The 26,615-nt window shown below is 42.8% G+C and overlaps 1 protein-coding gene and 1 long non-coding RNA gene across 7 annotated transcripts; one reads left to right on the forward strand and one right to left on the reverse strand.

Moving 5' to 3' along the window:
* Positions 1–1,765: 1,765 nt before the first annotated feature.
* On the reverse strand, positions 1,766–16,779 carry LOC310903144. 2 transcript variants are annotated; one of them, XR_014587295.1, is made up of 3 exons: positions 16,241–16,779; positions 5,958–6,134; positions 1,766–4,861 (listed from the first exon to the last, which is right to left on the reverse strand). It is a non-coding gene; the product is annotated as an uncharacterized lncRNA (long non-coding RNA). The 2 variants fall into 2 exon arrangements; XR_014587296.1 differs by lacking the exon at positions 16,241–16,779 and adding an exon at positions 14,223–14,304.
* Positions 14,465–25,578, forward strand: LOC310903135 (2-oxoglutarate receptor 1-like). 5 transcript variants are annotated; one of them, XR_014587294.1, is made up of 4 exons: positions 16,007–16,075; positions 19,009–19,078; positions 19,200–20,833; positions 21,405–25,578. XR_014587294.1 is itself a non-coding variant. In XM_083845830.1 (2 exons), exon 2 carries the CDS (start codon positions 19,024–19,026, stop codon positions 20,053–20,055), a length of 1,032 nt encoding a protein of 343 aa, XP_083701956.1. In that variant the 5' UTR covers positions 15,960–16,075; positions 19,009–19,023; the 3' UTR covers positions 20,056–21,112. The 5 variants fall into 5 exon arrangements, 1 of the variants encoding a protein (XP_083701956.1); XR_014587291.1 differs by lacking the exon at positions 19,009–19,078 and having other exon boundaries at positions 14,465–16,075; XR_014587292.1 differs by having other exon boundaries at positions 15,960–16,075; positions 19,009–20,833; positions 21,151–25,578.
* The last annotated feature ends 1,037 nt before the right edge of the window (positions 25,579–26,615 follow it).

Raw genomic sequence — 26,615 nt, forward strand, 5'->3', positions numbered from 1 at the left:
CAGATACAAAAAACAAATGAACAAACAAAAACAAAACAAAACAAAAAAAAAACAGGGAAGTGGAAGTGTTTGGACAGCGCTCTCAGACATATTGCCTGATTTTGTGTGGTCCTGTGCAAACCCAGGAGTTGGACTCAATGATTCTTGTGGGTCCCTTCCAATCTGGGATACTCTATGACTCTGTGGACTAGCTAATGCAAAAAAATCCAGCTACAAACTCCTACTGGGCTGTATGGCAAGGCAAGTCCAGAATAGTGAAAAACATCAACCATGCCTTCCCTGGTTCTTCATATCAGCCAGAGTGAATATCACTTGAGTTAGTCACCTTTCGGTATCTGGATGCCCAGCTCAGGATATCAGTGCTGCAGCACAGGCAGGCTGTGCTATACATACCTGCAGGTTCATAGCAGTACTTCGGTCTGAATAAGGAGTTTACATCACTCATCTTCCAGAGATGCCAGCACATGGTCCTGGCACAGCACAAATAAGAGTATAAGCAGAAGCAGAAACGGTTTTCATTGTCTGTGCAGAACAGCAACGCTAAGCACACCACAGCTAATCTGCATGCAGGGTATTTCATGTGCTGCCTTTTGTCCCTCTGTTTTCACAGGGCTGTTGTCAGAGCAGCACAGAGCCCTCAGCTAGCAGTTATGTCCTTTCTCACTTTAATCTGGTTGACTCAACTGCAGAATAATGTCACATGCATGACAACAATTTTTTGTCAGTTAAAACATTAATTTGTGAGGCTACATATGAAGATCTGTCAATGGAGAGTGGGAAACACTAGCATGAGACTAAGAGAAATTAGGGACCATTTACAAATTGCTGATAATGAGTTTAGTGTACCAATGCATGCAAAATATAAACAAAGATTTTTATTAGGCTTTTTGGGGGGGGGGTGCAGATGTTCCCTCTGCTGGGCACCCTACGTAGTGCACTGGTCTCAGTGGTTTCACTAGGGCATGGACCAGAGGAAAGGCAATTGCGGGGTTAAGAAACAGAGGAAACATAATGCAGCAGGAGACAAATAGACCTCAATGACGTGATCTTCCTCCAGTGGAAACATTTCTCACCCTATTACATTGCCTCTTCTAATAACACTGCTGTTGGTGGTTCTGGCAGAAGCCGGGTTTCCCTTGATCACGGTTGTGAGAAGGTGTGGAGGAAAGGGAGTGGGAGCATTTCCACATGTGCATGGCCATGGGGAAGAGGGCAGTGGGGATGGAGCCAGGAGCCAGGGTGTTCTGCAGGCTGTTAGGAGAGACAAATGTCCTTCCTCTGGCATTCAGGTGAAAAAATATTGCAACAGAGAAAGTAGGGATGGATGAATGAGCCAAGCTTCCAGCACCAACCAGGAGTCTGTGGAGAGCAAAGACTGCTCTGTCCTTGTCACACCAAAAACCCGGCTGTCCTGCAGTCAGGGCACTAATGACTAACAAGGGTTATCCCTGGCAACCGGGACTCAAACACTATTTTGGGTGCCAACCAACCATCACATCATGAAACAATTTTACGGAGGGGTGTCACGCACAGATCCCACTGCCTGTTATGGAGATTGATGTGGCTGGGAGCATTGAGCAGAACGGCTATTTTTGTGCTGTTCCTCTTACACAGACGAACAGCTGGCTCTGCACTCCGACAACCACTGAGGAATTTCCCGCATGGTTTAGGAGCGAGGCATCATTTGCACAAGAGAAATGCTGCGTGGGTTATTGTGATGCCCTGATCAGGTTGTCAAGATCCATAAATTTATTTTGGTAGTGGAGAAGCAACAGCACCAGGAGAAACAGTAAGAGAACCAAGAGTTGTATATCTACTTTATAAATACATAGATATTAAATGTCATATTGTTAGGTTTCACCAAGCACCTTGCTTTGTCTGTTGCATTATTTTTCCATTTCAGTGTTACAGCATTATTCTGGAAGCACTTACTACGAAATCTATATGCTCACAGTAAAGTTTTTAAGGAAATCCCAGTCTTCTGATGAGCTTTGTGAAGAGAAACTCTTCTATTAGGTCATAAATGGTTATTCTCCAGTGCTTTCCTTTGCACAGACTTTTCTGTGAGCCAAAGGCTTTCCCAAGAAAGTGGGCATAAATGAGAGTGAAGAGTGATCACCATAACGCTATTCATAATGACCATAAAATCAAGTCTTGTCAAGTGACAGCATTACCTCACGGTAAGACACATTCTTTGTTCGGAAAAAAATAATTTGTATATAAAAAATTGAGACTAACAACTGAAGCACAATGGCTGATAGGAAAGAGATGACTTGCTTTACAAGGTTTAGAGCATTTATCGCAGCTCTGAAAGCTCAGTAGGACCATTTGTGTGCCTAACCAGTGGCCCAAAACATAAGATGTTTGCAAACCTCGTAATGTTTTTAGCAGTTCCATTTCAGGCTGTTGAAAACCATTAGTAATGCACCACTATAACTAGTTAGAAGAAAAACATGCTGTTCAAACAAATCCCCATTAAACTGTCATCTTTTTTTTTATACTTCTTTTATTGCTATTACGGGGATTTGTGTGTGTGTGTTGGTTTTTTTTTATCATCATTATTTTCTCCATTTTTTCCATTAGCAAGAGGTAGAAAGCGACTACACAAGTGGACTTTTTTTCATGATCTGAATTGTGTACAAGTCGAGCACTGTGCACAGAACATGGAAATAATGCATAGCAGTGCCTTTTTTGTTTGCAATTAAGCAACACAGAGTTGTAAAGCAGTTCGGCTCCAGCTCATGCAACTATCAAAATGACAGCTTATGTCTGCTTCTTGCTTATAGGCAAGTAACCTTCACCTGGGCCAAATAAAGTACAGCGATTAAAGCCCATGCATTAACAGCAAATAAATGTCAAGGTGGAAGACTATGAAGTTTGTTAGATTGAGATAATGGATGGCGTCATAATGAAGCTTTTCATATTTAAACCATAAATGCAAACAAAACGACACAAAAATGCTGAGCAGGCTGCCAGAGCAGTAACTTTTTAAAAGTGGGGAAAGGAGACTTTAATTTCCTCCCCTGTGGTGACAACCTCCCTGGGGTCCCCAGACACCTCCTCTCCACAGCACAGGGGACGAGGTGTATGGGCTTCCCCACCATAAAAAACAAGCAGAACTCACAGGAAGGATGACTGTAGGGTGAGGATGGCTTGGGCTGTACTGCCCAGAGGGAAGGCAGAGTTTGTCAGGAGAGCGAGGGAGGAAATCCAACCCTTCTCCCAGGTGCCCAGCAAAGGACAAGAAGTGACATGGTCACTGGTGGCTGCAAGGAAAAAAATCTTCTCCATAAAGGTGGCTAAGCATTGAAACTGCCCAGGGATGTGGTGGATCCCTGGAAATTTCCAAAATTAGATTTGGACTACAGTGGTGTACAGTATTCCAGTTTTCCCTACAAAGTAAGGGACACCAGCAGCACCTTGGTCTTTTGTGCTATCCTTGCATCTGGCAGTGCTAGTATGAAAAAGATGATGATTAAAAATACTGTGCCTTACAGCGACATGACACTTGCAAATATTTCTGGTGCTGAGCTGGCCTCAGCTACCCAGTCCTCCACGGTGCCTACTGACAAGCTGGAGTATGAAGGTCAGAATATCCCATAATATCCCATGCACCACGCAGTATACACCCTGCATTTTAGCTTCTGCCAAGTCACTTGCTCGTGACTGCAGGGGGAAGCAAATGAGTGCCCTTGGCAGCTATTTGGCTTTTGCTGTGATGCAGTTCTTAATCACATGCTAGACATATCATCTGATACAACAAGCTTTTCTTAAGCCAATCTATTTTTTTTTTTTTTTTGGGGGGGGGGGGGGGTAGATTTCTATTTTGTGGTTCTCCCAGTCTTAACAGTCATTTCAGTGCTTATCTCACTTCAGGGAATCTTTAGTACAGCGTTAGCTCTACCTTTTGAATTTTTGCCTTAATACAATTGACTAAGGTTTTAACACATAAATTATTTGTATAATAGTAACAGCTCACAGTTACTTTTTTTAGTATGTCCTTTTCACCGGAGCAATGTCTAGGACAGTTTTCACCAGAAGCACCCTCCTGAAAAAGTTTCGTGTGTAAGCCAGAGTTTGGCAAACAAGGCTAGTGATTAAAACCAATATTTTTGGATATAATCTGAAGATATCTTTTTGGTAAACACTGTTTTTACCTTGAAAATATTAAAATTTAAGAAATCCACTGACAATTATTGTTAAGGCATGATACTTAAAGCTCACACAGTACAAGAAAGAAATTAAACCCTTACGTCAGGAACATCAACTGCCATTGAAATGTATAAAGCTGGTCAACAATTTCATCAGTGATTTGAAAACACTGTTTAAAAATAATCAATTTCAGCATTAAAAGATCATCTACTCCTGAAAAGAAAGCAAATAAACAAAGTACTTTCCATCTGTAATTGTGCAGGGGGAATACAGGACAAAATACCTTTCTGTCATAAATATATACTTACACATATATATGCACATACACACCTGGTTGACTTTTCTAAACTACCATTCAGGTAAAGTGATTGGGGAAAGATACAGAAATTCGCCCAGTCTATAGCCAAAGAGAGGTCCTTTTGGCATGCCGATGCATACTCTTTTACTTCATAGTTATGATCCTTTAAAAATCGTGTTATTTTCACTACAATACATAAATATGTATTGCTTTGTACAGCCTAGCCATGCGTTGACCGCGAGGGGCTGAAGTGCACAGGCATGTAGCTAACAGTACAGCTTACTTCTCCTTCAGCTGTCACTCTCCCAGCAAGGTACAGAGCAGACTTGTGTAGATGACAGCAGGTAGGGCAAGGCTGATTACAAACATCAGGGTAAGCATCCACATTCATATCTGTAGGAGCACAGACAGCTGCAATGAGAGGGGGGAAAAGACTCTTTTCAGCAGTGACTTTAATGTCCACATTTACAGTTTGGGAAGATTTTTTTTTTTAGTTCCTTGCAAGGAATGAAGATACAACGTGAATTATTATTTCTAGATTTGGGTAATATTTTCTGAGAAAACAGTTAACAAAAATAGTGGGTTTGTTATTCCCAAACCCATACCAATTTTGCCCTGTTCTTCTGTCTGCAATCAGGACCAGGGGTGGAACTGGGGGCTGTGTTCATAAAACCTGTGGATAATTTTTCACCAGCCCCTGTCTTGGTGTCTCTCCCTTGGGAAGTGGGGAAGCTGGGTTTAACTTCTGGGTTTTAAACCTGAATATCCTGCACCTCAGGAGCATTCTTTGCCAACCTTTTAATTAGGTACAGAGAACTGAGCAAGGGAAATGCTCTCAAACCCTTTGCTGATGGTCCTTGACCTCGAGTAATTGGGCATCCAGTGGAGCAAGGAAAAGACTCGATTACCCCTGTTCCCAGGTGAGCAGCCAGACCTCCAAAGCGAGCAGCTGCAATCATTCTTGCTTGGTTTCCCAAAGACTTTTTAACAACATGGAGCTGTGCCATGGGAGAGACTGACAAACAGCCAACCTTAGAAAATCCCACGTTCTGCAGATTAGCGTCTGCCCTGAGCAGCGTGGTTTCAAATATTGTTCAGATAGCTGGGGGAAATGAATATAACTCTTCCTTGGGACGTGCAACTCTGCTGCATCAGCCATTGGGTAAAAGCTAGCAAGAGCAGGACAGCTTTTGGTGGGGACTTTTGGTGCTATAACATTTACTTTTTTTCTGTTCAAGGGACTGATCTTCTTAGAAAGTTTTAAAAATATGTTTTATTAATGTATCTTATGTATTAATTAATTATACTATATATTAATTTTAACCACGTCATTATTTTATATAATAATTCATTACATTATATATTATCTATTTTATTTGTATGTTAATTTATTTTTATTAATGGTGAATTTTTTGTTTGGCTGTTTTTTTGTTGTTGTTTGGGTTTTGATGATGTTTAATCTGTTTTCTGTGTTCAGTGCTGAAGGCAAAGTGAAGACAGGAAGTACCTGTTCTGGGATGGAGCTGGTGATACTAGAACCAGGTCTTCAGCAGGTTAATGGCAGGATCTTTTCCAGGGGTGATGGAAAGGCCTGCAGCGTCCCATCTCCTCTCAGGAAAAGTCATGATCTTTACCTTAGTACCTCAGCCATTCAGCAGTTGAGGATGAGCTTCACTGGAGCATCCTGAAAGTAAGGACAGATGTTCTTACTGTGAGCTGCTGCAGAGTGGAAAGTCATTGTAAATGGGAGATGGCAAGGACGAGGAATTTGCAATAGTCTGAGGAGCTGCTTTATGCTCTATATTAACATCCTAAAAGGGAGCACGCGTTTGTCAGGAATATTACCCTCTGGCATGATAAATATTACTGGATGGTGTTTATAGAGGCATTACACAGTGTAATGTAAAATACTTCACAAAATAAGAAATATAAAGGAAAAGCCTGGGATGATGTTTTATAACCAGATGTTTGATCCAAAGCATGCCTACAAAGACCAACCGTTAACCTAGCAATGCCAAGCCCACCATTAAACCATGTCACTAAGCACTACATCTACACATTTTTTGAAGACCTTCAGGGATGGTGACTCAACTACTTCCCCGGGCAGCCTGTTCCAATACCTCACAACACAGTGAAGAAAGTTTTCCTAATATCCAACCTAAACCTCCCCAGCACAACTTGGGGCCGTTTCCTCTTGTGCTATCACTTTTTTCTTGGGAGAAGAGACCAAGCAACCAACCTGACTTTGTGCTGGCCGTCCTGGGCCATCAATGACCTCCCTGCTAGGAAGGGATGGTGAGACCTTGTGGCCATAGCACCCGGGGCAGCAAAGAAGTGGGTGCCGCAGATAATCACATAGGGTTAAGCTGTCATCTTGCTGGTTCTTAAATAAACCCCTATAGTGCACTGTAGGCTGTTGTTTACTGTGTGTCACCTGTGACAGCTTCTTATTTTCACATAATAGTTTTCAGCCAAATAAAATTCCCAGATAACGTAAGTGGATGGATCCCTGAGGTTTCCCTTTGTGTTACGCAAGCCTCTTGGTTTAATTAGACTTGTACACTTGCCAACAATTTATTTTCTCCTGATGCACTACTGTCTTCTTGCAGAACCTCTGGGGTGGATGCGACTTGCTGTTATGAAAGAAGCTGTGCATTGAATTCCTCTGGAGAAATTACAGAACTGCCAAACTGACATACATCCTTACATCCTCTTCACTACGGTTATTAATAATGCTGCCAATGTGATTAATCTTATATTTTCAAAGATCCTTTTAAAAACAAGCATTTAACGCTTGACTGAAATCAACAGAGAACTCAGAGTGGGTACAGGGTGGGATTCAGTATGTGCCAGATGTGCAATAGTGAAATGTCTTGCCTTCAGTATCTCCCTCAAGTGATGTCCCAGTTGTGTAACTCCCCCATCCTCAACAGACATTAATAATAATAATAATAAAATGGTTTCTCCTTCTGTAAACACCTTCTGGTCCTGTACAGTTCAACTGAGCTTCTAGGGACCCAGACACAACTGGAAGAATGTACATAGCTGGTATATCAAAACATTTTTTTTCGTCTTTTTTTTTTTTTCCTCTGGGAAAAACCCTTATGCTATGTGAAAATTCTTTAAAAATGGTCACTATTTAGGAGAGCATGATTTTTGTAAGAGACCACCAGCCCAAACTCCAACAGATGTCAGCTGTTACCGTGATTTCCACGCAACTCTAAAAAGTGTTATTTTCTGTGAAGTACACCAAGAGCTGTCTCCCCTGTGAGAGCATCTGATATTTTTGTTCAGGGAACTTGGTTTGTACTCACTTAGGAAAAAAAAAAAAAGAGAAAAAAAGACAAAATAGCACGTGCTCACATAGTTTACAACTTTACAGACATTTTACTCCTGTCTGGGCACAGGTCCAGTGTCCCAGTACACTAAAGGGGACTCTGAACAAGTTATTCAAAAATAAGTCATGCATAGCAACACACACGACTGTAGTATGAATTCCTCTGTAGCTTTTGAAAAGCTACAGACCTTGGTGCTTGGGAGATAAGTGCAATAAGTTGTTGCACAGCTGCCAGGTGAGTCTTGAGAGCTCCTGAGCAGAGAGGGGTGTGGAATTTGCCCTCACAGCCCAGGCTGGCAACCTTTCATTGCAAGACAATACACTGTCAAAGATAGCAGGGCAGTTTTGACTTGCTCTTCGTATGTAACAGGGATGGCAAAGAATTTCTCCTCCAGCCTTGCAGTACCCAAATTTATCAAGTTCTCACTGGCTTCTGTATCAAGACGGCAAGAAGAAGAATTGTGGTTCTGCACAACTCAACAGTCCCCAAACACACATTTCAAAGATTGTGCTCAAGGAAAATAATAAATAAAAAAGTGTAACAACAACAAAAAACCCACAGGAATATACCTTTCTTTAGAGATTCAGAACAAAGTGTGAGTACAACAGAAAACCATAGGGTTTTCTATGTAGATATCTCCTTACCTGAAAATAAAGCTTTCAGGTGCAGCTAAAGGTTTCAGCTTTATGAGCAGCAGACACTTTTTCTTTTTTCCCTCCCCATATACACTTTCATAAAGGATTCTTCCTTCCAGTGGAGAAACAGATCTCCATATGTTATGCAAGAGTGACATCTGCTGTTCATCACGAAGAGCAGAGCTCATGTACAGCTGTCCCACTGACCACCTCCTGGTTTTTAAGGATGAGTGGAAGTAGACCCTACATTTCCGCTCTCAGGTCTTCAGTCCACATTGCCAATTACAACGAGTGAGAGTCAGTATTTTAGTAAATACCAGTAAATCACCCACACTTCAGATTGTTGAACAGAAATGACATCTGGAGCTGTTAGTACCAAAGTTAGGAGATTTACTTATAAAGAACACTTCTAGCAACTCAAAATCAACAAAGCAAGAAGGCGGAAGCTCTCTGGAGCTGGGGATACATAACCAGCCAGCCCAATCCTCCTTCATTTTGAGGAGTCCACAGAGAGTGGGAAACTGGGCTGAGAAATCAAGCTCAAGTCAAAAACACAATTTGCACAGTGAGGCATTTTGATACTGAAGACAGAATATGACCTAATCTGTGAACACGGGTGTCAAAGCTGCCCCACCAGGACATTTGTGTGCTCCTAGCCTTGTGCCACAATGCAATAAGAAAAAGGAAGGCCTCAAAGAAAGCATTCTTGGTGAACAGAAGCTTGATAAAAGTTTATCAGAAATTAAATGAAACATTAGAAAAATGTTTCAAATCACAAAGTCAAATGAATAATTTTGTGACACAAATTTCTGTCAAAATCCAGGCTGAGTTCTGCATGTGAATAGTAGGGGTATCCAAGTATGCATGTATGTACGCAGCCATACATGTCTAAGTCCTAAGTATAAAAAAGGACTATAAAGGTCTGCACTATCTTGAGAACTGATAAAACTGAAGAATTAAGCAATTTCACATAACTTCATCTCTGCAGTCATGATGACTCCTGGCAAATAAGGATTGTACAGATGAGCCTGGTTGGTAAACAGGGCTCCCTAGCTGTGGGAAAGGGTTGGCTAAGGTCTAGAATAGTTTTGCTGTATCGTGATTTGTCTTCCTTGCAACAACAAGAAACTGCTTGCTCTTGAAGTTTTGGGTCTTTGATCTTACCCTTTATTTTTACAGCTTGCGGTCTTCATAGGATCGTAAGATTCTAGAATCCATCACGTTGGAAGGGACTTCAGAAGGACTCTAGTGCAATTCCCTGCCCAGAGAAGGGTCAGCGCTGATTTCTGGCCAGATTGCTCAGAGCTGTGTCAAGCCGTGACTTGAAAATGTCCAAGGATGGCACCTGCACGTCCTTGCAGGGCAGACTCTCTAGTGCCTGCCTGTCTTTAAGGAGAAAAGGTTTCTCATTATATTCTCTCACTGTGCTCTGCAAATTCTTCTTCCCACAGAGTTTGACTGGATGACATTTTTGGTTTTAAACTGCAAGAAGTCAGCAACAGAGGGAATAAGGGAAAACACAGCCCTTTGTGAACACCAGCAGCATGCCTGTGGGCCAGCCAAGCATGCAATCTGCAGATGCCAGCATACTGACTCAGGCACTGTCTAGGACTAAGAAATGCTTGACAAGAGGTGACCACCACACCTAGACCTTTACCAACATTTGCTCTTTGCTTAGCGTGCTTGATGTTTGGGTAATTGGTTTCTGTGCTGGACAAGTGCATCATATGCAAGATTTTCATTCCTGTCCTCCTGCTAGAGGACATAAGGGCAAATGTGATCCATAGCAATATTGCCCTCCTTCCTGGAGCTAGTCTCACACAGCATGAGATTATGTGGGCTTCCTGAGCCTTATCTTCCTCACTTCCCAGCCAGCTCCATGCCTCAGTTCCCTGCCCCTCTACTGGCCACCACCCTCTCCTTCTTGCCCTGGTCTTGTTTTACCTAAACAAGACTTCTGCAGCTAAAGAAAAGCAGCAGGGTGCTTCTCTAACTACCAAGAACTGTGCATGTAAGCAACTCACACCACAACCCAATAAAGGGAAGGGTAATGAGGAAATAACTGCAGTGAGCTGCAGAATGATCTGCCAGTAACACCCACCCTGAAAGATAAGAGAAATCCTCAGCAGGGTGTAGCACAAACAGTGAAGGAGAGGGAATTCCTCAATGCTATACCAGACATGGGTCGAAAAAAAAAAAAATCAAACTCTTGAAAACTGAAATGAAAGAAGAGAATTAAACTCAGAAGCATGAACTTTTAGTTAAGATACACTCAGTGCCCAAGTGGGATATATGAGATAACCCATCCCTGAAATAAGTTCTGCAGTAGTCACCTAATTTGCCATAGCACTACAATCCCACTGAACTTAAATAAAGAAAAAGTGTTACAAATAAAACATACCAAAGACTAATGTACCAATTACTCATCCTGTCGTGCAAGCTTCCACAGGTATTCCTGGCATTTTATTTATTTATTTTCACTCCAGTAAACAGCTACAAAACACATGGGAAAATTGTTCGAGAAGGGGCGTACATTTTTGGAGTACATGCCTGGCTTACAAAGCTGCTATGCCCAGGAAGGGTGTGGATCCATCCAGCATGCATCCATCTGCCCTGCTATGTCCTGCAGGCACACCACTTCTCCCGTGGGGGAAAACATGTCATACCAAGAGAAAAAGAGAGGCACTGGCATCGAATTTTGGCAGTCTGGTGTTCCACTGAGTGCAGGAAGGAAGTATTCAGTGGACGAAAGGGGAATGAATGGCCAGAAGATTGAGTGGTGTAGGTGCTGTAGTGGCAAAAATTGCCACAGAGCAGCTTGCAGCAGAGCTTTTACAAGAGAGACAAAATCTGGGAATTTTATGCAGAGCCAAAGGAAAAGGAAAGTTTTTCCCAAGGGAAAAGCTGTGGGTGTGAACAAAAATTTACAAGTGTGTTGGGCATGTTTTTAAATCACCTTGATGACAAAATCAATGAACACATTTTAGTGGAAGGCCTTTAAAATGTCTCCAATGAAAGCATGAAAACTTTTTTGTTGGAAAAAGAGACAGAGGGGGCCAACACAGGAGGAAGGAAGCATGCAGCCAGCGAAGCCAGGAGAAGAGATTTATTAGAGGAATCAAGGGCAATTACTAACCAACCCCTATTGACGTCCATAACACTTTTGAAAGTTTCCCTCTCGGTCAATCTGAAACCTGGCAAAGATAGTTAAATAACATCTGTGAAATCTTTAGATATAAGGACACCCTGCCCCACCCCCAGTAAATAAATAAATAAATAATCATGGTTATTTCAAAGTAATTTAAAGTTCTTATAACCAGATAAAAATGGTTCATAACTGTATGTAGGGAAATTGTACATTGGATCATGTGAAACTCATGTAAAAATATATGCTAAAGAACACCTAAATTTAAGGAAAGGATCCAAGCTAACTAAATTATTTAAGAAAAACTTTTCACAGAGAAACAATTAGATTTTCCTGGGAGAGACAGCAGGGTGGTCCCTGACATTTTACGGGAGCAGGAGGCAATGGATGATGACTGGATCACCTTAAGCTATTTCACCATGACATATTTTGGACGCAAGATGAAGACAGTGTAGCTCAGCATACATACCTGAAAAGCAGGAGAGATGCTTTGACAAGGCCTATGTTATGGGGCCTTTCCTCACTGGCATTGCATGACAGGGGTTGCAATGCTACATGATTTCACTGCTCTGTAAGATAAAAGTGGGCAGAATAATTCATTCCTCGCTGTTGCTGATGCAGCGGCACAATAATTTTTTTGATCCTTTGACTCCATTCATTGTGATCTGTCTTCCCTCTGCCTTTCTCACCCTTGGCAGTGGTTTCCTAACACAGGACAGCTATTTGCATTCCTGTCTTTCCACCATGGCATTGGACAGAAAGATTTTCTCCATTTCTGGGATTTTTGAGAGGACAGGCATACAATGATTGTCTCTCCTTTCCTCCCTCTCCCTCTGGCAGGATGCCTACAGTCACCACTTGGCGCTCTAGTCATAGAAAGAAGAAATATGTATGAGATCAGTGGATGAAGGGACAGAGAGCCCCCAAAACGTGATTTCCTGACTGCTGCAGGAGCACACCAGGGCTTGTGGGGTCAAGAGAGCAGAAGAGGCCACCTCCAGTACCCCTCTGCAGTATCCTATGGGGTAGCTTAGGCAGAGCTGACTTGTGCTTGCACACCAGGGATGCCTGGGATTTCTGGAAGTCTGGTACCACAGGCAGAGACATGGCTCCAACCACATTGCCCTGAATGCAGATGGAGGTCAGAGGACCTCATGTTCTACCTAATAAAGCTGATGTGAAAAAAAAAAAAAAAAAAAAGAATAGGCTGGAGAAGCTCAGGTGTATGGTGGAATGATCTAAAGCTACCTAATAAGGAAGATATGTGAAAAATGATTGGATTACAATGTTTATATCCTTTAACAAAAACAATGCAGCCATTGCTAAATGGCCTATTTCTTATAGCAGAGATAGGCATGAAGGTAAAAGTCTGAAAGCAGAAGCTAGACAGAGTCATATAAAAATCTAAGCACTTGATTTCAACTGTAGGCATGACCCACCTTTAGAACAATCTATCAAAAGAATAAGAGGATTTTTCTTCTCTCTCCAAATCAAGATTGCCTTTTACTAAAAACGAACAAATAAACAAAAATCAACAAAAAAGAAACAAGCAAACACCCACACTGCCAAACAGAAGTTACTGGGAATTCAGAGCAAAAACTCATGGCAATGGGTATATACAAGAATCAAACTGAGTTTTCTAGAGAGTTTCTTCTGTCCTCTGAAACCTGTGAAAGTCTCCCATGAATTTGCATGATGGTATCATCTCACCCTGCTCTGCGACTGTACCAATATTTATGCAATAAACTCTTGGTGTTGATTTAAAAATTCTAATAATTGAAGAATCTACCATATTACTAAGAGGATTTGTTTTAGTAGCTACCCACCCTCATGAAGAAACACTTGTGCTTTGCTGTCAGCCTGGATTGGCACTGCTCTAGCTATGCTGATGCCAGGAGTCTCTTCCCATGGATGTAAGCACGGCTGTCATCCATTCCTGTTTAAACCTGCTTTTGAATAAACCAACCAGAGCAAATCCCTAAAGCCTCGAAAGTCTCTCTAGATATGCCACATCTCTCACTCATTCCCAAAGCTCTTTTCCAGCTCCTCACAATTTTTCAAAATCTCTCTGAAGTACAAACACTAAGCTCAAAACACAGTATTCAAGAAATGATCCAGCTGAATATAGTTTGAAATATAATGCTACAGCAATTCCCACTCTTACTCAAATATACCATACAAGAACAGACAAAATATCAAAAATCAAAATATCAAACAATTAATTAAAAAATAAAAATACTGAGCAATGAACTTGACTTCCTTTATCTATTATATAGATTAAAATACATATATAGATATATTTATAAAGCACTGAAAGTCCTTTATCTGTATGTGTGGGGATACAGAGAGCATTCCTGGGAACATTCAGCTGCATGCCCCTGGTGTCTCCCTGAGTCCCCATGTGCCCTTTGCAAAGGGCATATTTGCATTTTGCAGAATAGTTTTCATGATGTATAGTAACAAAATTAGTACCATGGAGCAGCTAGTTATATAGTAAAAAGTGGTTTCAACTCTTTCTATAATAGAAGAAAAATGGTGGTTCACACCAACTATTATTTAGAGATATGTTGAAAGCTGACAGTTTATTTCTGAATGTTTGTTTTTAGGAATCCAAAATTGACATCCACATTCAGGACTGATGTGGCCAGACTTACACTAGAAAGAATAACGTAGAACAGGATGTGTATGACCAGTAAGTTGAAAGTCATTCATGTGAAGATATTATATACTGAAAACACTGTATAAAAGTAAAGAAACAGGACAATTATGCAACCATTCAAAATGTAGTATTTGCTAAGTAATTTGAGCCCTGATTCACCATTACATTATGCAGTACTTAATTGCTTGTGCTTCCAAGTTCACATCTCTTATCATCATGAGAAAGTAAATAATAGCTTCAAATAAGCAATGCTTCCAGATCTGAAATTAAGCTCAGTGTTGGAAAACATTCAAGTTCTTTTCAGCCTCATCTAAACATTTCCCTCTCAAGATAATAACTTTCCTACCTGTTCACATAAGTTTGCAAATATTTAATTCAAAATCAAATCTGGAATGCTTAGGCTTTTGAAAGTGTTTTCTTCTTCATGGAAAGGGAAAAAGAGAGAGAGAGACTTGAAACTAGAGCAATGATCACTGCTTTGAAACAAGATGACAGTCAATGGAGCCCAATTATCCCAAGTAACAAAAACAATTGTAAAGGAAGGGGAAGGAGACCAAGCAAAATGTGTAACTACTGACTCTGCAGGAAATGTCATAGTCTCAGGTAGCACCACACCAGAAAGCTAAGTCATCCCATAAAAACTTTAACCACCTCCTCCCACACTGTAATTAACCTGGCACTTCTGGGCAAGCCCATGTTCCTTGCAGTTCAACGTGCAAGGGAAGTAAAACATTTGTCCTTGGGTGCCCTAGAAGTTGTCTTTGCTCTTCCTCCCTCTTGAAAGTAAGAGGATATTTCTGCTAGCCCCTCCTTGAGGGTTGGCCACTATGTTAAAGGAAATACACATCTTTCTTCTGCTTTATTGCCTGGATAGTTGGGACCTTTAAAATGCTCCAGATCTCACAGCAGGCTGGGTATTTTTGCAATCAATATGAGACTTTGACTTCCTTCCTAGGCTTCTTCATTCCTCTGATGACCCTCTGGACAAGTCCTGCCAGCAGAAATGTCTATTAACCCTGTGGCATGGTTCTGGCAGGACAATTGTCTGCCAGTCCTGCAATCCCTTTCTCCAGCAAAGCCCTCCTCCAGCTGGGTTGCCCCCACAAGCATACCAGGAGCAACCGTATGTGGTCTTGGACACCTCTCCCAGCTGCAAGATCCTGCTTGTGCCCAGCTTGCAGAATCCCTGCCATCTCTCAGGTCCGTCTCTGCAGGAGAGGCGGCTGATCCCACTGAGCTCCCGGTTTGGGGAGCAAGGGCAGCTTCACCCTTTTTGAAAGGCCAGGGCTTGGTCCTGCTCTCAGCGTCCACCAAAACCCCTGCAGGGCAGCTCCTGCCAGCTCAAACCCCTGCTCTCACTCCTTCTCCCCCCACACCTTCCACCTCCCCTATTCTGGGACCAGGGGAGCAGATACTCCGTCATGTGGGCTTAGCAGTGGCGTTCCTTCTCTCCACCCAGACTGCCTCCCTCCAAGAGGTCTGGAAGCACCCGAAACAAACCGCTCCAGCCACACCGGACAGGTTACAGGCAGTCCCAACTGATGTGATCATAGGCTCCCTGCATCCTGTGCAGGCGGCAGAGGACAGCCGACACGGGGACGTGACAGCCAGCCTGCAAATAGGCGTGAGGGGTCAGAGCTGCCCATGCTGCCTTCACCTGGCAGAGACCTGGGAACGGAGGCCGAGCCTCCCCACAACCCACCCCTTAGCCACGGGGATTTACTGCAGCCTTGCAGACAGCCCCACTGCACCACACCGATGCATTTACAGGCATTCTCTGCCAGCTGGAGTAGGATATTTAAGGATCCAGCTATGAAGAGAAGAAGAGATTGTGCCGAGGATTTACAGGTAAAACATGCATTTTGATTTAAAAGTGTGAACTTGGACAGAGGACAGAGCAGGGGGAAACAAGCAAAGGGTTAGAGGGTGATGAAAGCATGGAACAAATTAAACTTATCTGGAATGCATCCAAAGCTCAAGTAAAATCCACATACTCTTTCCATGTGGAGATACCTCACTGAATTATACAGACTAAGGGAAGGAGGACTCACATCTTCATCCTTAAATATGTAATTTGTGACTTTTAGATCCCAGCCGGTAGAAGAATCAAACAGTGTGAGCCAAATCCCATTTAATTTATTCAGCAACACATCTGTGTGAAATATAGTCCAATTACAGGCATTAGGTTACTTTGCCATGGCTGCAGCCATTTGGCTTTTATTTCCAGCAGGCTCTAATTAAATTATCACAATGCAGGAGCAGACAAGTTTCCCTTATACGTGACTGCAATTAAAGACATGCAATCACAACATTTTTTAAAGTGACTCCAATCAATTGGTTACAGTAAAGAGTACTATGTAATGGAGCAGTGGCTCCACTGTTAGGACTGAGAGAGTTTCTATTTCAATAATCTAGTTCCCTTTTATTTTGAGTTCTGCTCTTGGATAATTTATTTAAAGTTCATTATGTGTCTACAGCATATATCATTTGCCCTCAGCTTAGGCTGCAGAAGTCCCATTACAGCCAATTACTTAGTGTGATAAAATCTGCCACAGCACAAACTGCTGCTTAATTAGATTTAAGTTTTGTCTAAATTCTATTTGTAATTCAGACGGCGAAATAATAAGGCCAACAGCAAAGTCTCACTGTCTCCTCTCACCGGTCACTAGCGACCTGTTGTGTTGGGTGTAATCTCAGCACAGTTCGGAAATGATCTCCTGCAGTGCTTTTCTTGTAATACTTGTCCCCACCTTGGGTGTCCCTAGCCAGCCTGGGGGTGGCCTGGACTGTGGCCCAAACCTTTTCCTGTCAGATACCTCAGCCACAGCGAAAGGGATGGCTCTGAAAACTTCTGGGAAAGTGGTCATTAGGGACTGCAGCGGCTGAGTGCTGCGATCGTGCCCTTTGGTGGTCGTAGGTATTTGCCCTACGGTCCCTATGCATTTGCAGCAGCAGCACACTGGTAGGCAGGGGAAAAAGCTGCTGACGAAATGTTAATCCTACAAATCCGCAAAGAAAGCCCAATGTTGGATGTTGCAGGGAGCAGCACCCGGCCATGCCCTTCAGCTCGGTTAATAGCTGTGCACTGTAAACACCGCATGGTGTACAGGGCTCATGCTTCCTGGGGAGACAGCGCGCCGCAGCCTGCTGCTGCGGGATGGGGCCTTTACTGCTAATCTGGTTAAACATTAGCCATACCAGCTTCAGGCTGGTTTGGGGACAATGGTGTCACTGCATTTCTTCTAACTGGCTTTCTTTTAAACATCACCCTCGCCTTCCCCTACACAAAGTGCATCTCTCTACTCAGGGTGTAAGAGGGGCTCACAGACAGCACTGGCTTTGCTCAGGCTGTGTTGTTCTTCTCACATGGCTGGATGGGACTGGGATGCCAGCCTGGAAAGCACTAGCGTGGAAATTGCTGCAAACCTGAATTTGAGTCACGAATTTACCCAAACCTTCCCCTGCACTATCCCCTGCCATGAAAGGAGGTTTGAAGCTGCTCTGTTCTTTATAAACAAATGCCAATGTTTGGCATGCATCTCCTCAAGCCCCAGCTTCAGTTTTTAAAGAATTTTAAATGCATTTGAACCAAATGTTCCACACAAATTTGGATTAAAATCCTGCAATCTGTCTCTGTGAGATCTCACAAATGAATGAGGGTAGAAGTAACATAAAGAAAATTCAGAGTGGAACCAGAAATGGAACTTATGATTAAGTAGGATCCCTTTTAATAGACAAAGGCCAGAGTAATTTTAGGATGGGCACCATCCCATAACAGGTTGACTACCTCAGGGAATAATTACAGTAGAGATTTATTCAATTTTCTCCCATCTAAACAGCTTTACAATAAAACAGGCATTCACACAAGTACATTTACTGGGCACAATATTAGCAGTTATTTCCTAGGTGCTTCAGTGGCCCTGTATTTTCTACTGGACTGATATTATGTACTGACTATTTTTACATCCCTTGAATCCTGCACAGGTCCCAGAATGTATCTTGAGAATGACTGCTTTGCAAGGTTGGATGTGTTTATTCTGATGTTTCAGAAAAATACTAAGACTACCGTCTAAGAAACACACCATTTATATTTTTTTTATTATTATTTTTTTTTAGGAATAGACATCGCAGCTAATGAAAAGCCTAAAAATATTGCAATTTCTTTGAGATATTAATCTTGTTAATGAAATAATAATAATAATAATAAAAAGAAATATTTCTGTATCAGTTATTTTCAAGAAGTGGAAAGAAAAACGTTACTTAACTACAGAGTCAAAAAGAATACGCAAACATTTCAACATCTGCTCTGTTTTCCAGTTAATTAGCAAGGATGTGAATAGCTTTTATGGAGCAGTAACATTCTGGACATTCCTCTCTATACTTCTGGTCAGTGGCGCACCACAAGCAGTCTTTCCTTCTGCTGCACTTGACCCCGAATAAGAGCAGAAGGTGAACCCAGTGTACTGGGGAACACAAGTCACACACTGTGGTGCTGGGAGTCCCTTACACTATAGCTATATTGTGCTTGTGCAGAGCCTACCCTGAGAATACATATTTTAAAATCAAAATTTTATCTCTCTCTAAATAACTAGGAATAAAAGGCCTATATATAAAGATCATTTCTCACCAAAGAAGCAAGACCATTCTATATTCAATAAAGGTGCTTGAACAGTGGCAGTGATGGCAACTTGAAAGGAAAGACCTGGCTATTTGTTGGTTTTAACAGGCTGGTAGAGGGTATTATCCATCAGTGAACACTAACCATTTCTCTCTTCTTTAAGCATTAAGGAAAAAACATGAACACAACGGGTGAAAATTTAGCCATCCCCACTTCCTGGCAGCCCACTAAAGGTGATTTTCCCAACTGCACTGATGTGGAAGCTAGTCTGAAGACTTTGTACCTCCCCATTATGTACAGCATCATCTTCCTGGTGGGCTTCCCAGGAAATGTCATTGCCATCTGTGTTTACAGCTTCAAGATGAGGCCTTGGAAGAGCAGCACCATCATCATGATGAACCTGGCACTCACAGACCTGCTGTACCTAACCAGCCTCCCCTTCCTCATACACTACTACGCCAGCGGGGAGCACTGGATCTTTGGTGAATTCATGTGCAAGTTCATCCGCTTCGGCTTCCACTTCAACCTGTACAGCAGCATCCTCTTCCTCACATGCTTCAGCATCTTCCGCTACATGGTGATTGTCCACCCGATGAAGTTCTTCCACGTCCAAAGGAAGCGTTGGACAGCGGTGGCTTGCGCAGCCATTTGGATGATCGCACTGGCAGTTGTCAGCCCCGTCAACTTCTTGATCTCCTCTAAAGAGGAGGAAAACAAGTCCTTATGCCTTGACCTCACCAGCTCTGAAAACCTGGGCACAATCCGGTGGTATAACTGGCTGCTGACCAGCCTAGCCTTCTTCTTGCCCCTGCTGACGGTGACTCTGTGCTATGTGTTCATTATTTGCACCTTGGCCACTGGGCTCCAGGCATGGGCTGGCTACAAACAGAAGGCTCGCAGACTCACCATCGTCCTCTTGGTGGTCTTTTACGTGTGCTTCCTCCCCTTCCATGTTTTTCGGATAGCTCGGCTTGAACTGCGGTTTTGTACGGCCAACTGCCACATGGAGAAGCAAATCCACGCCGCCTATATCATCTCCCGGCCACTGGCTGCTCTCAACACGTGTGGTAACCTTCTCCTTTACGTCGTGATCGGAGGTGCCTTCCAGCAGGCCATCCTCTCCCTCTCAAGGTGCAAGTGGAGAAAATACATCCAGCGGCCTGGGAGCAACAATTACACGAACAAGTCGGAAATCAACTTAAGGTTATGAAAGAGTCCCTTGGTGAGAATTCCAGCAAACCTGGGATGGCTTCAGTGCCGTAATGCCCTGCATAGGCAGCTGTGCTGATAACGCAGTGAGAATTGCAGCTGGCTTCTCATTCCCTCTGCAGTAGAGTGTTTGCCAAAAAAAAGGTGTCTCAGGAGCAGGTTGATACTTACCTCTCTTAGCAACCAGAGAAAAGGGAGTGAAAAGATCTTAAGACTCCTCGAAGGTAGAATTTTAAATTACCCCACAGGACTCTTTCTAAAGTTATTTGGGAAATTCAGGATTCTCTTGCTTCACGCTTTGTGGCTGGTTAGAGAAACACAGGGAGCTTAGTTTGGACAAGAGAACAACTTCCACTGATGTCAGTGCCGTCACTGGTGTAGTGTTTGCTTTGTTTATTAGAGCTGGAGTGAGATGCAGTGAACTGTCATGGTTGCTGAAACCACTGAATTACATAGTTAGAAAGCACCTAGATAATCATATGTTTTCAAATTAGATGGACCTGACGAACTTCAGCACGGGCCACTGAAGAACTGAATCACAAAATCTCAGTTGGCCCAGGGAAGGATGAGAGAGAAGTACCAAAGGAGGAAACACGGTGAATATAAGAAAAGATATACAAGGAGACACATATATGGAGAAAATGGAGGAACAAGGAACTAAAAAAAAAACAACTCAGTCATGTTAATATCCACCTCAGAAAAATACTAGAACAAACGATCAGATGATAAGTCTACAGAAGATGAGTACATTTGACTACCAGCCAGTATGAGTCTATCAGGTATGTACAAAACCATATTACTCTTGATTTCCTACTACAACACATTAGGAAAAGAAACATGTGTCATAAATCTTGACTCCAGAAAGAGTTTTGACATTGTCTGAGGTGATACTCCTCTGTGCAAGCTAAGGAAAACAGTCTAGAGGATATTAGTAACTACTTTTGCTGGTTACAGAGCTGTGCTCAGAGTGGTTTACTATCAAAGTAGAGGGGGCCTCTTGGTGGGGATTTGACCAGTCTGTCCTAGGTTTAGTGATATTTAGTGTTTTCATTAGCAAGTTGGATGATGAAATAAGGTCTGTTTATCATACTTGCAGATGACATGAAGCTGAGAGGACAAAATTATGTTGACAAATTGCAACGGTGGTCTGGAAAAGCGCTACAAGGCAGTGACAGGTGCAATGTACTGCATTTAAGTAGAAATAATGAATTGTACAAACACAAAAGGAGTAAAAACTATTTAGGTAACGGTTCGGTAGAGAAAGTCCAACTGTTGCAGAGAATCCCAGGAGCTGACAGTTTCAGTGGGCTGACAGTGTTTTGCTGTTTTTCTGTTTTTCTGTTCTAAAAGAGGCAGATGCCATGCTGGGATGCATAAATAAGAATATAACGTGCAAGACATGTGGAGAAGCCCTTACGCCCTCCTCAGCATTTTTAACCTCTCATCTGGAGCACTGGGTCTGGCCTTGGAGGCTGCCCTTCAGGGAAGACCAGACGAGTGGAACATGGTAAGGGCACCCAGAGGAATGACCAAAGAGGAAAGGAATTGGACGGAAAACCAAATGGTCTGAAAACACTCCAAGGGGGGAATATCAGGAAGGGCTTTCTCTTGGGGCAGGTTGATGAAGAGCTAGAAAGGAAAAAAGGAGACTGTGCTGCCAGGTGTCTGAAGGATCAGGCTATCAAGGCATTTAGCAAGAGGAACACAAAACCACCTGACCTCTGGATGTCCCTTTTGGCCTCTAAGCTCTGCAATTAGGCGTACATTACTGGTAGCATCAGTGTTAGAGAAACAAGTCATGCCAGGGGATATCCCTGGCACTGAAGGTTGTCCCACCACCCTGTCATGGCATGGGTGAGCCTGGGGCATGTGTCTGGCCAGCAGCAGCCACCACACTCCCTGGCAAAGCCTGGTACCCCCCGTGGGTTAGTACCATTCCCTACAGGCAGCCTGCACACAGGCAGCGCTGTGTGGGTACCACACGTAAGTAGGTCAAAAAATGGCATTGTAATGTTTTTACATGCCTTGTGGATATTTAAAACACTTGATTTGGTAAAGACACGACCATCGGATACATCTTTTAGAAACAGTGCAACAGGCCTTTTGACATGTTTTCTGTTCTGGATTGTCCTTTTCTCTACTCAGAAATGTTGTCAGTCTGATTTTTACAGGTTGCCACTAGGTGGTGAGCATTCGCGGTCAAGCTGCCTGGTTTCACACATGCATGGCTGATTCAAAACCACAGCTTACACAAATATACAAGATGATTCACGAGATAAGTCTTTTTTGACATAGATTCGTAGCATCCTACCTCTCCAGCATGGACAAAAAGTACAAACACACTGCATAAATTCTCTTCTCTTTCACATAAGTGAAAGCACAAGATGTGTCTGCTACTTACACATACACATCTGAAGCCTCTAAATGGGTTAAAAATATATTTCTTCATCTCCAAGCAAGGACCATCATTGTATTTTTAGTTTTTGTTCTCAGAAGCTCTTCCTTCTCAAGCCCAAGCTGAGCTTATCACACACGGGCAGAAGATTTTAAGTAAAATTACACGTACAACATAAAACAGGGTGGCTAAAGGTAAAAAGTGTGAAATGGAAGTGTTCAAGGCTTTTCATCTCTGCCAGCAACAAGAGTGACAGTCCCCCAGTTTCAGTGGCTTGGAGACGAGCTGCTTCTCCACCTCCTCCTCATCTCTTTCCTTAACGTTGCTGTAAGTTGGTTGCCTTTTACCTGTCACACCTGCTCACCCACTGCCTTTCTTCATTCAATTTGGGCTAAACTACCTGATTTTAAAGTGCTGAAGCAGATTAGGGAATGCTCCTGGGAGCCATGGTTCATCCGTGGGGCAATAATATCCACTAGGAGAGCAGCTTGGCTCCATTACCTTGGCTGAATTTAAAAAAGGACAAAAGCTCAACCTTAGTGCAGGCGTTTTTAATAAATTCAAGGTCTGCTCAGGTGCTCTGTGGGACTGAGAGATCATTATCTCATGTGACTCATTCGTTTTGCTTACTGTGGAGGATGAGATCTCAATAGCTTCTAATTTTAGTAGCTGTAAGTTTACTGCTGAAACAAGGATAAGTGCTTCAATTGCAGTAAACAGGAGACACTTTCCAAACTCTGTATGCAGTGTGACAACAAAGCTACATAAATTAATATGCTATTGCAGGCTAATTCATGGCATAGTTATGCTCCAGTAACCAGGTTTCTGTTAGAAATCTCTAGCATGTTTGTCTGCAAAGACAGTCGTGTCAACTCAAGTACATGCCAGCCAGCTACCCTCTGCCTGGGACTGCAGAGTCCAAAAAAGAAACTTTGCAAGGTAAACTAGGTTCACACCTCTCAAAGAGATGTCAGCTCTGATGATGCTAACGAAGAAGTTATGGAATTGCTGACTGCTTTTGTAGACATGTCAAACCTTATTCTTCACAGTGACTCATTTAGTGTCAGAGACTGAAGCAGAGTAATTTTCTACCATTAATTGCCAGGAAAGGCAAACAGCATTTTTTACCTTTTCTGCCCACATATTGTGTTCCCGTAAGAAGTGGAAGCAAAACTCAAACTCAGCTCATACTCAGACCTCCAAGATAGAAAAAATACCGACTGGAACATTCTACATAACAAACAAACAAAACAATAACTTGCAAAACATGTCTGTGTCTTAATCCAGCTGCTTTTCAAGAGATTCCAGTGCTCTGTGTCTGACTGAATGCCTAAAAAGAGTATACTGCATATGTTATCAGAATGAATAACCTGGTTAACAGCTAGTAGAGCAAAAAGCTACCATAACTTGATAATGGTTGACTATTGCAAGGTCTGTGTTGGATGTTGATGTGAGACAAGGCTGCAGTTTTATCCCCGTGTAATGGTATGTGCGGTTGGGCTGCTGTGATGTTAACTGTACAGTTTAACCCTACAGCAGCAATCCACCACGTGAAGGGAGGGTAATGCCAGCCCCACCACTGAGTCATTTAGACCTCAGACAGATGTTGTCATTTTGCTGATGAGGCTAAGCTGGCAGAATAAACTTGGAATGATTGCTTCCTTCTGTCACTGTTTCGTACTCTGACAATGCAGGTTGAATGAACCTAAACTTTGAAACCACAAACAAGAGATTGTGTTCAGTTGCTACCAGCCCCAAAATGCATTTGCCTTTCCCTGCCGGCAGAATATGAGAAGAGATGTAAAAAAAATACTTGTTCTGTTCCCTTATCTTTCCCTCTTTCCTTGTGAAAGTAGAGGCATTTGGTGGCGTCAGCAAATGCCACTTTGATGCAAAGGCCACACAGTTAAGTCTAGGAGGAACAGAAGTTTGCCCTAAAGAAAGTGTATTGCAATGCTTGTTATCTGACTGGTGACTGGAAAAGATCAGTGTTTTTAACTAATATATCTTTCTTGGAGCTCAAGACTCTTGTGTGCTGTAGTAGAGAGCAAAGCCAGAGAGACAACTTCTAACGCAGGAGAAAAAACGCATTCCTGCTTTAAGTCAGAGCTGTACTCTGGGACCCAGAGGGAGAAGAAGGAAAGTCGGTAAACACTGTGCTGACTGTCTTCCCAAAATAAAATTTAAAACTCAAATGCTGATTTTTTAAAACACACAGAGGGAACATGATTTTTCTGGGTTGCTGCAGGCAAGTATAATGCAGAGTATATTTGGTTCATCATTTCTAGAATTGTAGAAGGTATTTGAACTAAAAGGTATTTTATCTCCTAAGATCTCTCCTCAGTTTCTCTGCTCCCACAATGGATGGTATCACTGATATCTAAACCAAAAGAGAGGTGATTGCCTGGAAGCTTCAGTAACAGTGATGCTCTCTGCTTTTACAAGTAAAACCCATCCTTTGCAGGTGGACCTGTGGCGACATATTTTGTTATTACCACAAGAGCACCCCGTGATATACTCAACACTTTCCCCCTCTTTTCAGAGTCTTTCATGTCTTTTCACCACCATGCAAAGCGATGCCCTGGACCTGCAGCTGACAGGGCTCAAAAACACCTTCTCGTGAGGGCCTTCAAAGGGCACCCAAGGTACCTTGACAAACAGCACTTACACATCCTGTACTGGGGCTATATCGGTAAACTAAGCTGGGCAAGAAGGAGGTGGTTTGGCACAAAGCAGGGAAGTGTTATGGGTGGATTTATTTCCAGCCCCAAATGGTCCCGAAGGGGCAATTTTCCACTGAGTGAACCAGGCTGGTCCAATTGTTTATGGTCTCAGCAATAATAAAGAAGACCTAGGAGATAGAGAGATACAAATATACTGTGCAACAATTTAAAGCAATAAATCTTTTTGAAAGTTCCCTTTTCCCTTTGCTTCATAAGGCTTTTTAGCAATAGGAAGTTATCTCAACAGACAAGGCAGCAGCAGCTGCCCACAGGAGTTCTCTCACACTTACTTGTCTGTTGGTAGGCTGCACTGAGATATTTATACATCACCCCGATTTTACAGGTGATGAAACTGAGGCACAGTGGAGTTAAAGCAACTCACCTCTGGTCACAAAGCAAATTAGCAGCCAGGCAGGGAAGAAATCAGTTCCCAGCCCAGAGCTTTTACAAAGTGCATTAAAGGCTTAGGGTAAGGTTTTTAAGCGCGTCTTGATTGCTCAGTTGCGGCATGTCAGGAATAAAAGCTGAGTTAGACTAGCATCTGCGCTGCTCAGCCCCCAGTTCACCCTCAGGGCCGCACTCTGCATCTGTGAAAGGAGCTCCCCTCACTTCTGTTTTCCCTCAGAGAAGGTTTTGGGAATCTAGCTCACCAGAAGTATTTGGCTACCACTGTGTGTCATCTCAGCCAGGAGCCAGTAGTTAGCTGTGTTCATCCCATTCACCAGTTTGTATCAAGGAGGTCTTAATTTGAGGGTTAACGTGAAACATTAGCAGCAGTATAGGGGACCCTTTCACAGTGACACGTGCACGTCACACCACAGGCCAGGAAGTTTTTTGCCCCTTGGTGCAAAAGTCGGTGATAAACAGCATAAATATCGAGCTGCCTTCACCCAAGGAGCAGGGTCCCACTGCTCACCCTGTGCATGCGCTGATGCCAGAAGAGCACATGGGTTCAGGGAGCACAGCCCAGGGCTGAGCAGAGATGGGTCCAGGACCCTACCCAGCACACCCTGATTCACATCTCTCTGCTGTGTTCTGCCTTCAGATACTGGTGACAGCACTCTCCTTGTTCTTGAAGAAGAGCAAATGGGGTTAAGATGAAGCTTTTTCATACATCTTCTAAATATCCCTTCTCATTACCTCTCAATATGATTAATACCACAATACTTATCCTAGCTAAGGATGTGGCTGACAAATATCAGTGAAAACCCTCTCTACCAGAACAAAATCCTGCTGAGCATATCCCTTGTACTTTTTCCAAAAATGTAAACCTGAATTCCATTGAGGAACAGCGAGAACAGGAACGGGGCATCGTATTGTGCTGGATGCACCATGAAAACCAGTTACTGCAGTAATTCCTGGGTCAGCATTAGGGGCTTCAGCCTCCTGTCCTCCATCAGCAAGGCTCTGCTGGTGCTATAATTCAAATTCCCACTAGAGGGT

Source organism: Anser anser, assembly GCF_964211835.1.
Source record: "Anser anser genome assembly, chromosome: 1".
NCBI lineage: Eukaryota > Metazoa > Chordata > Aves > Anseriformes > Anatidae > Anser > Anser anser.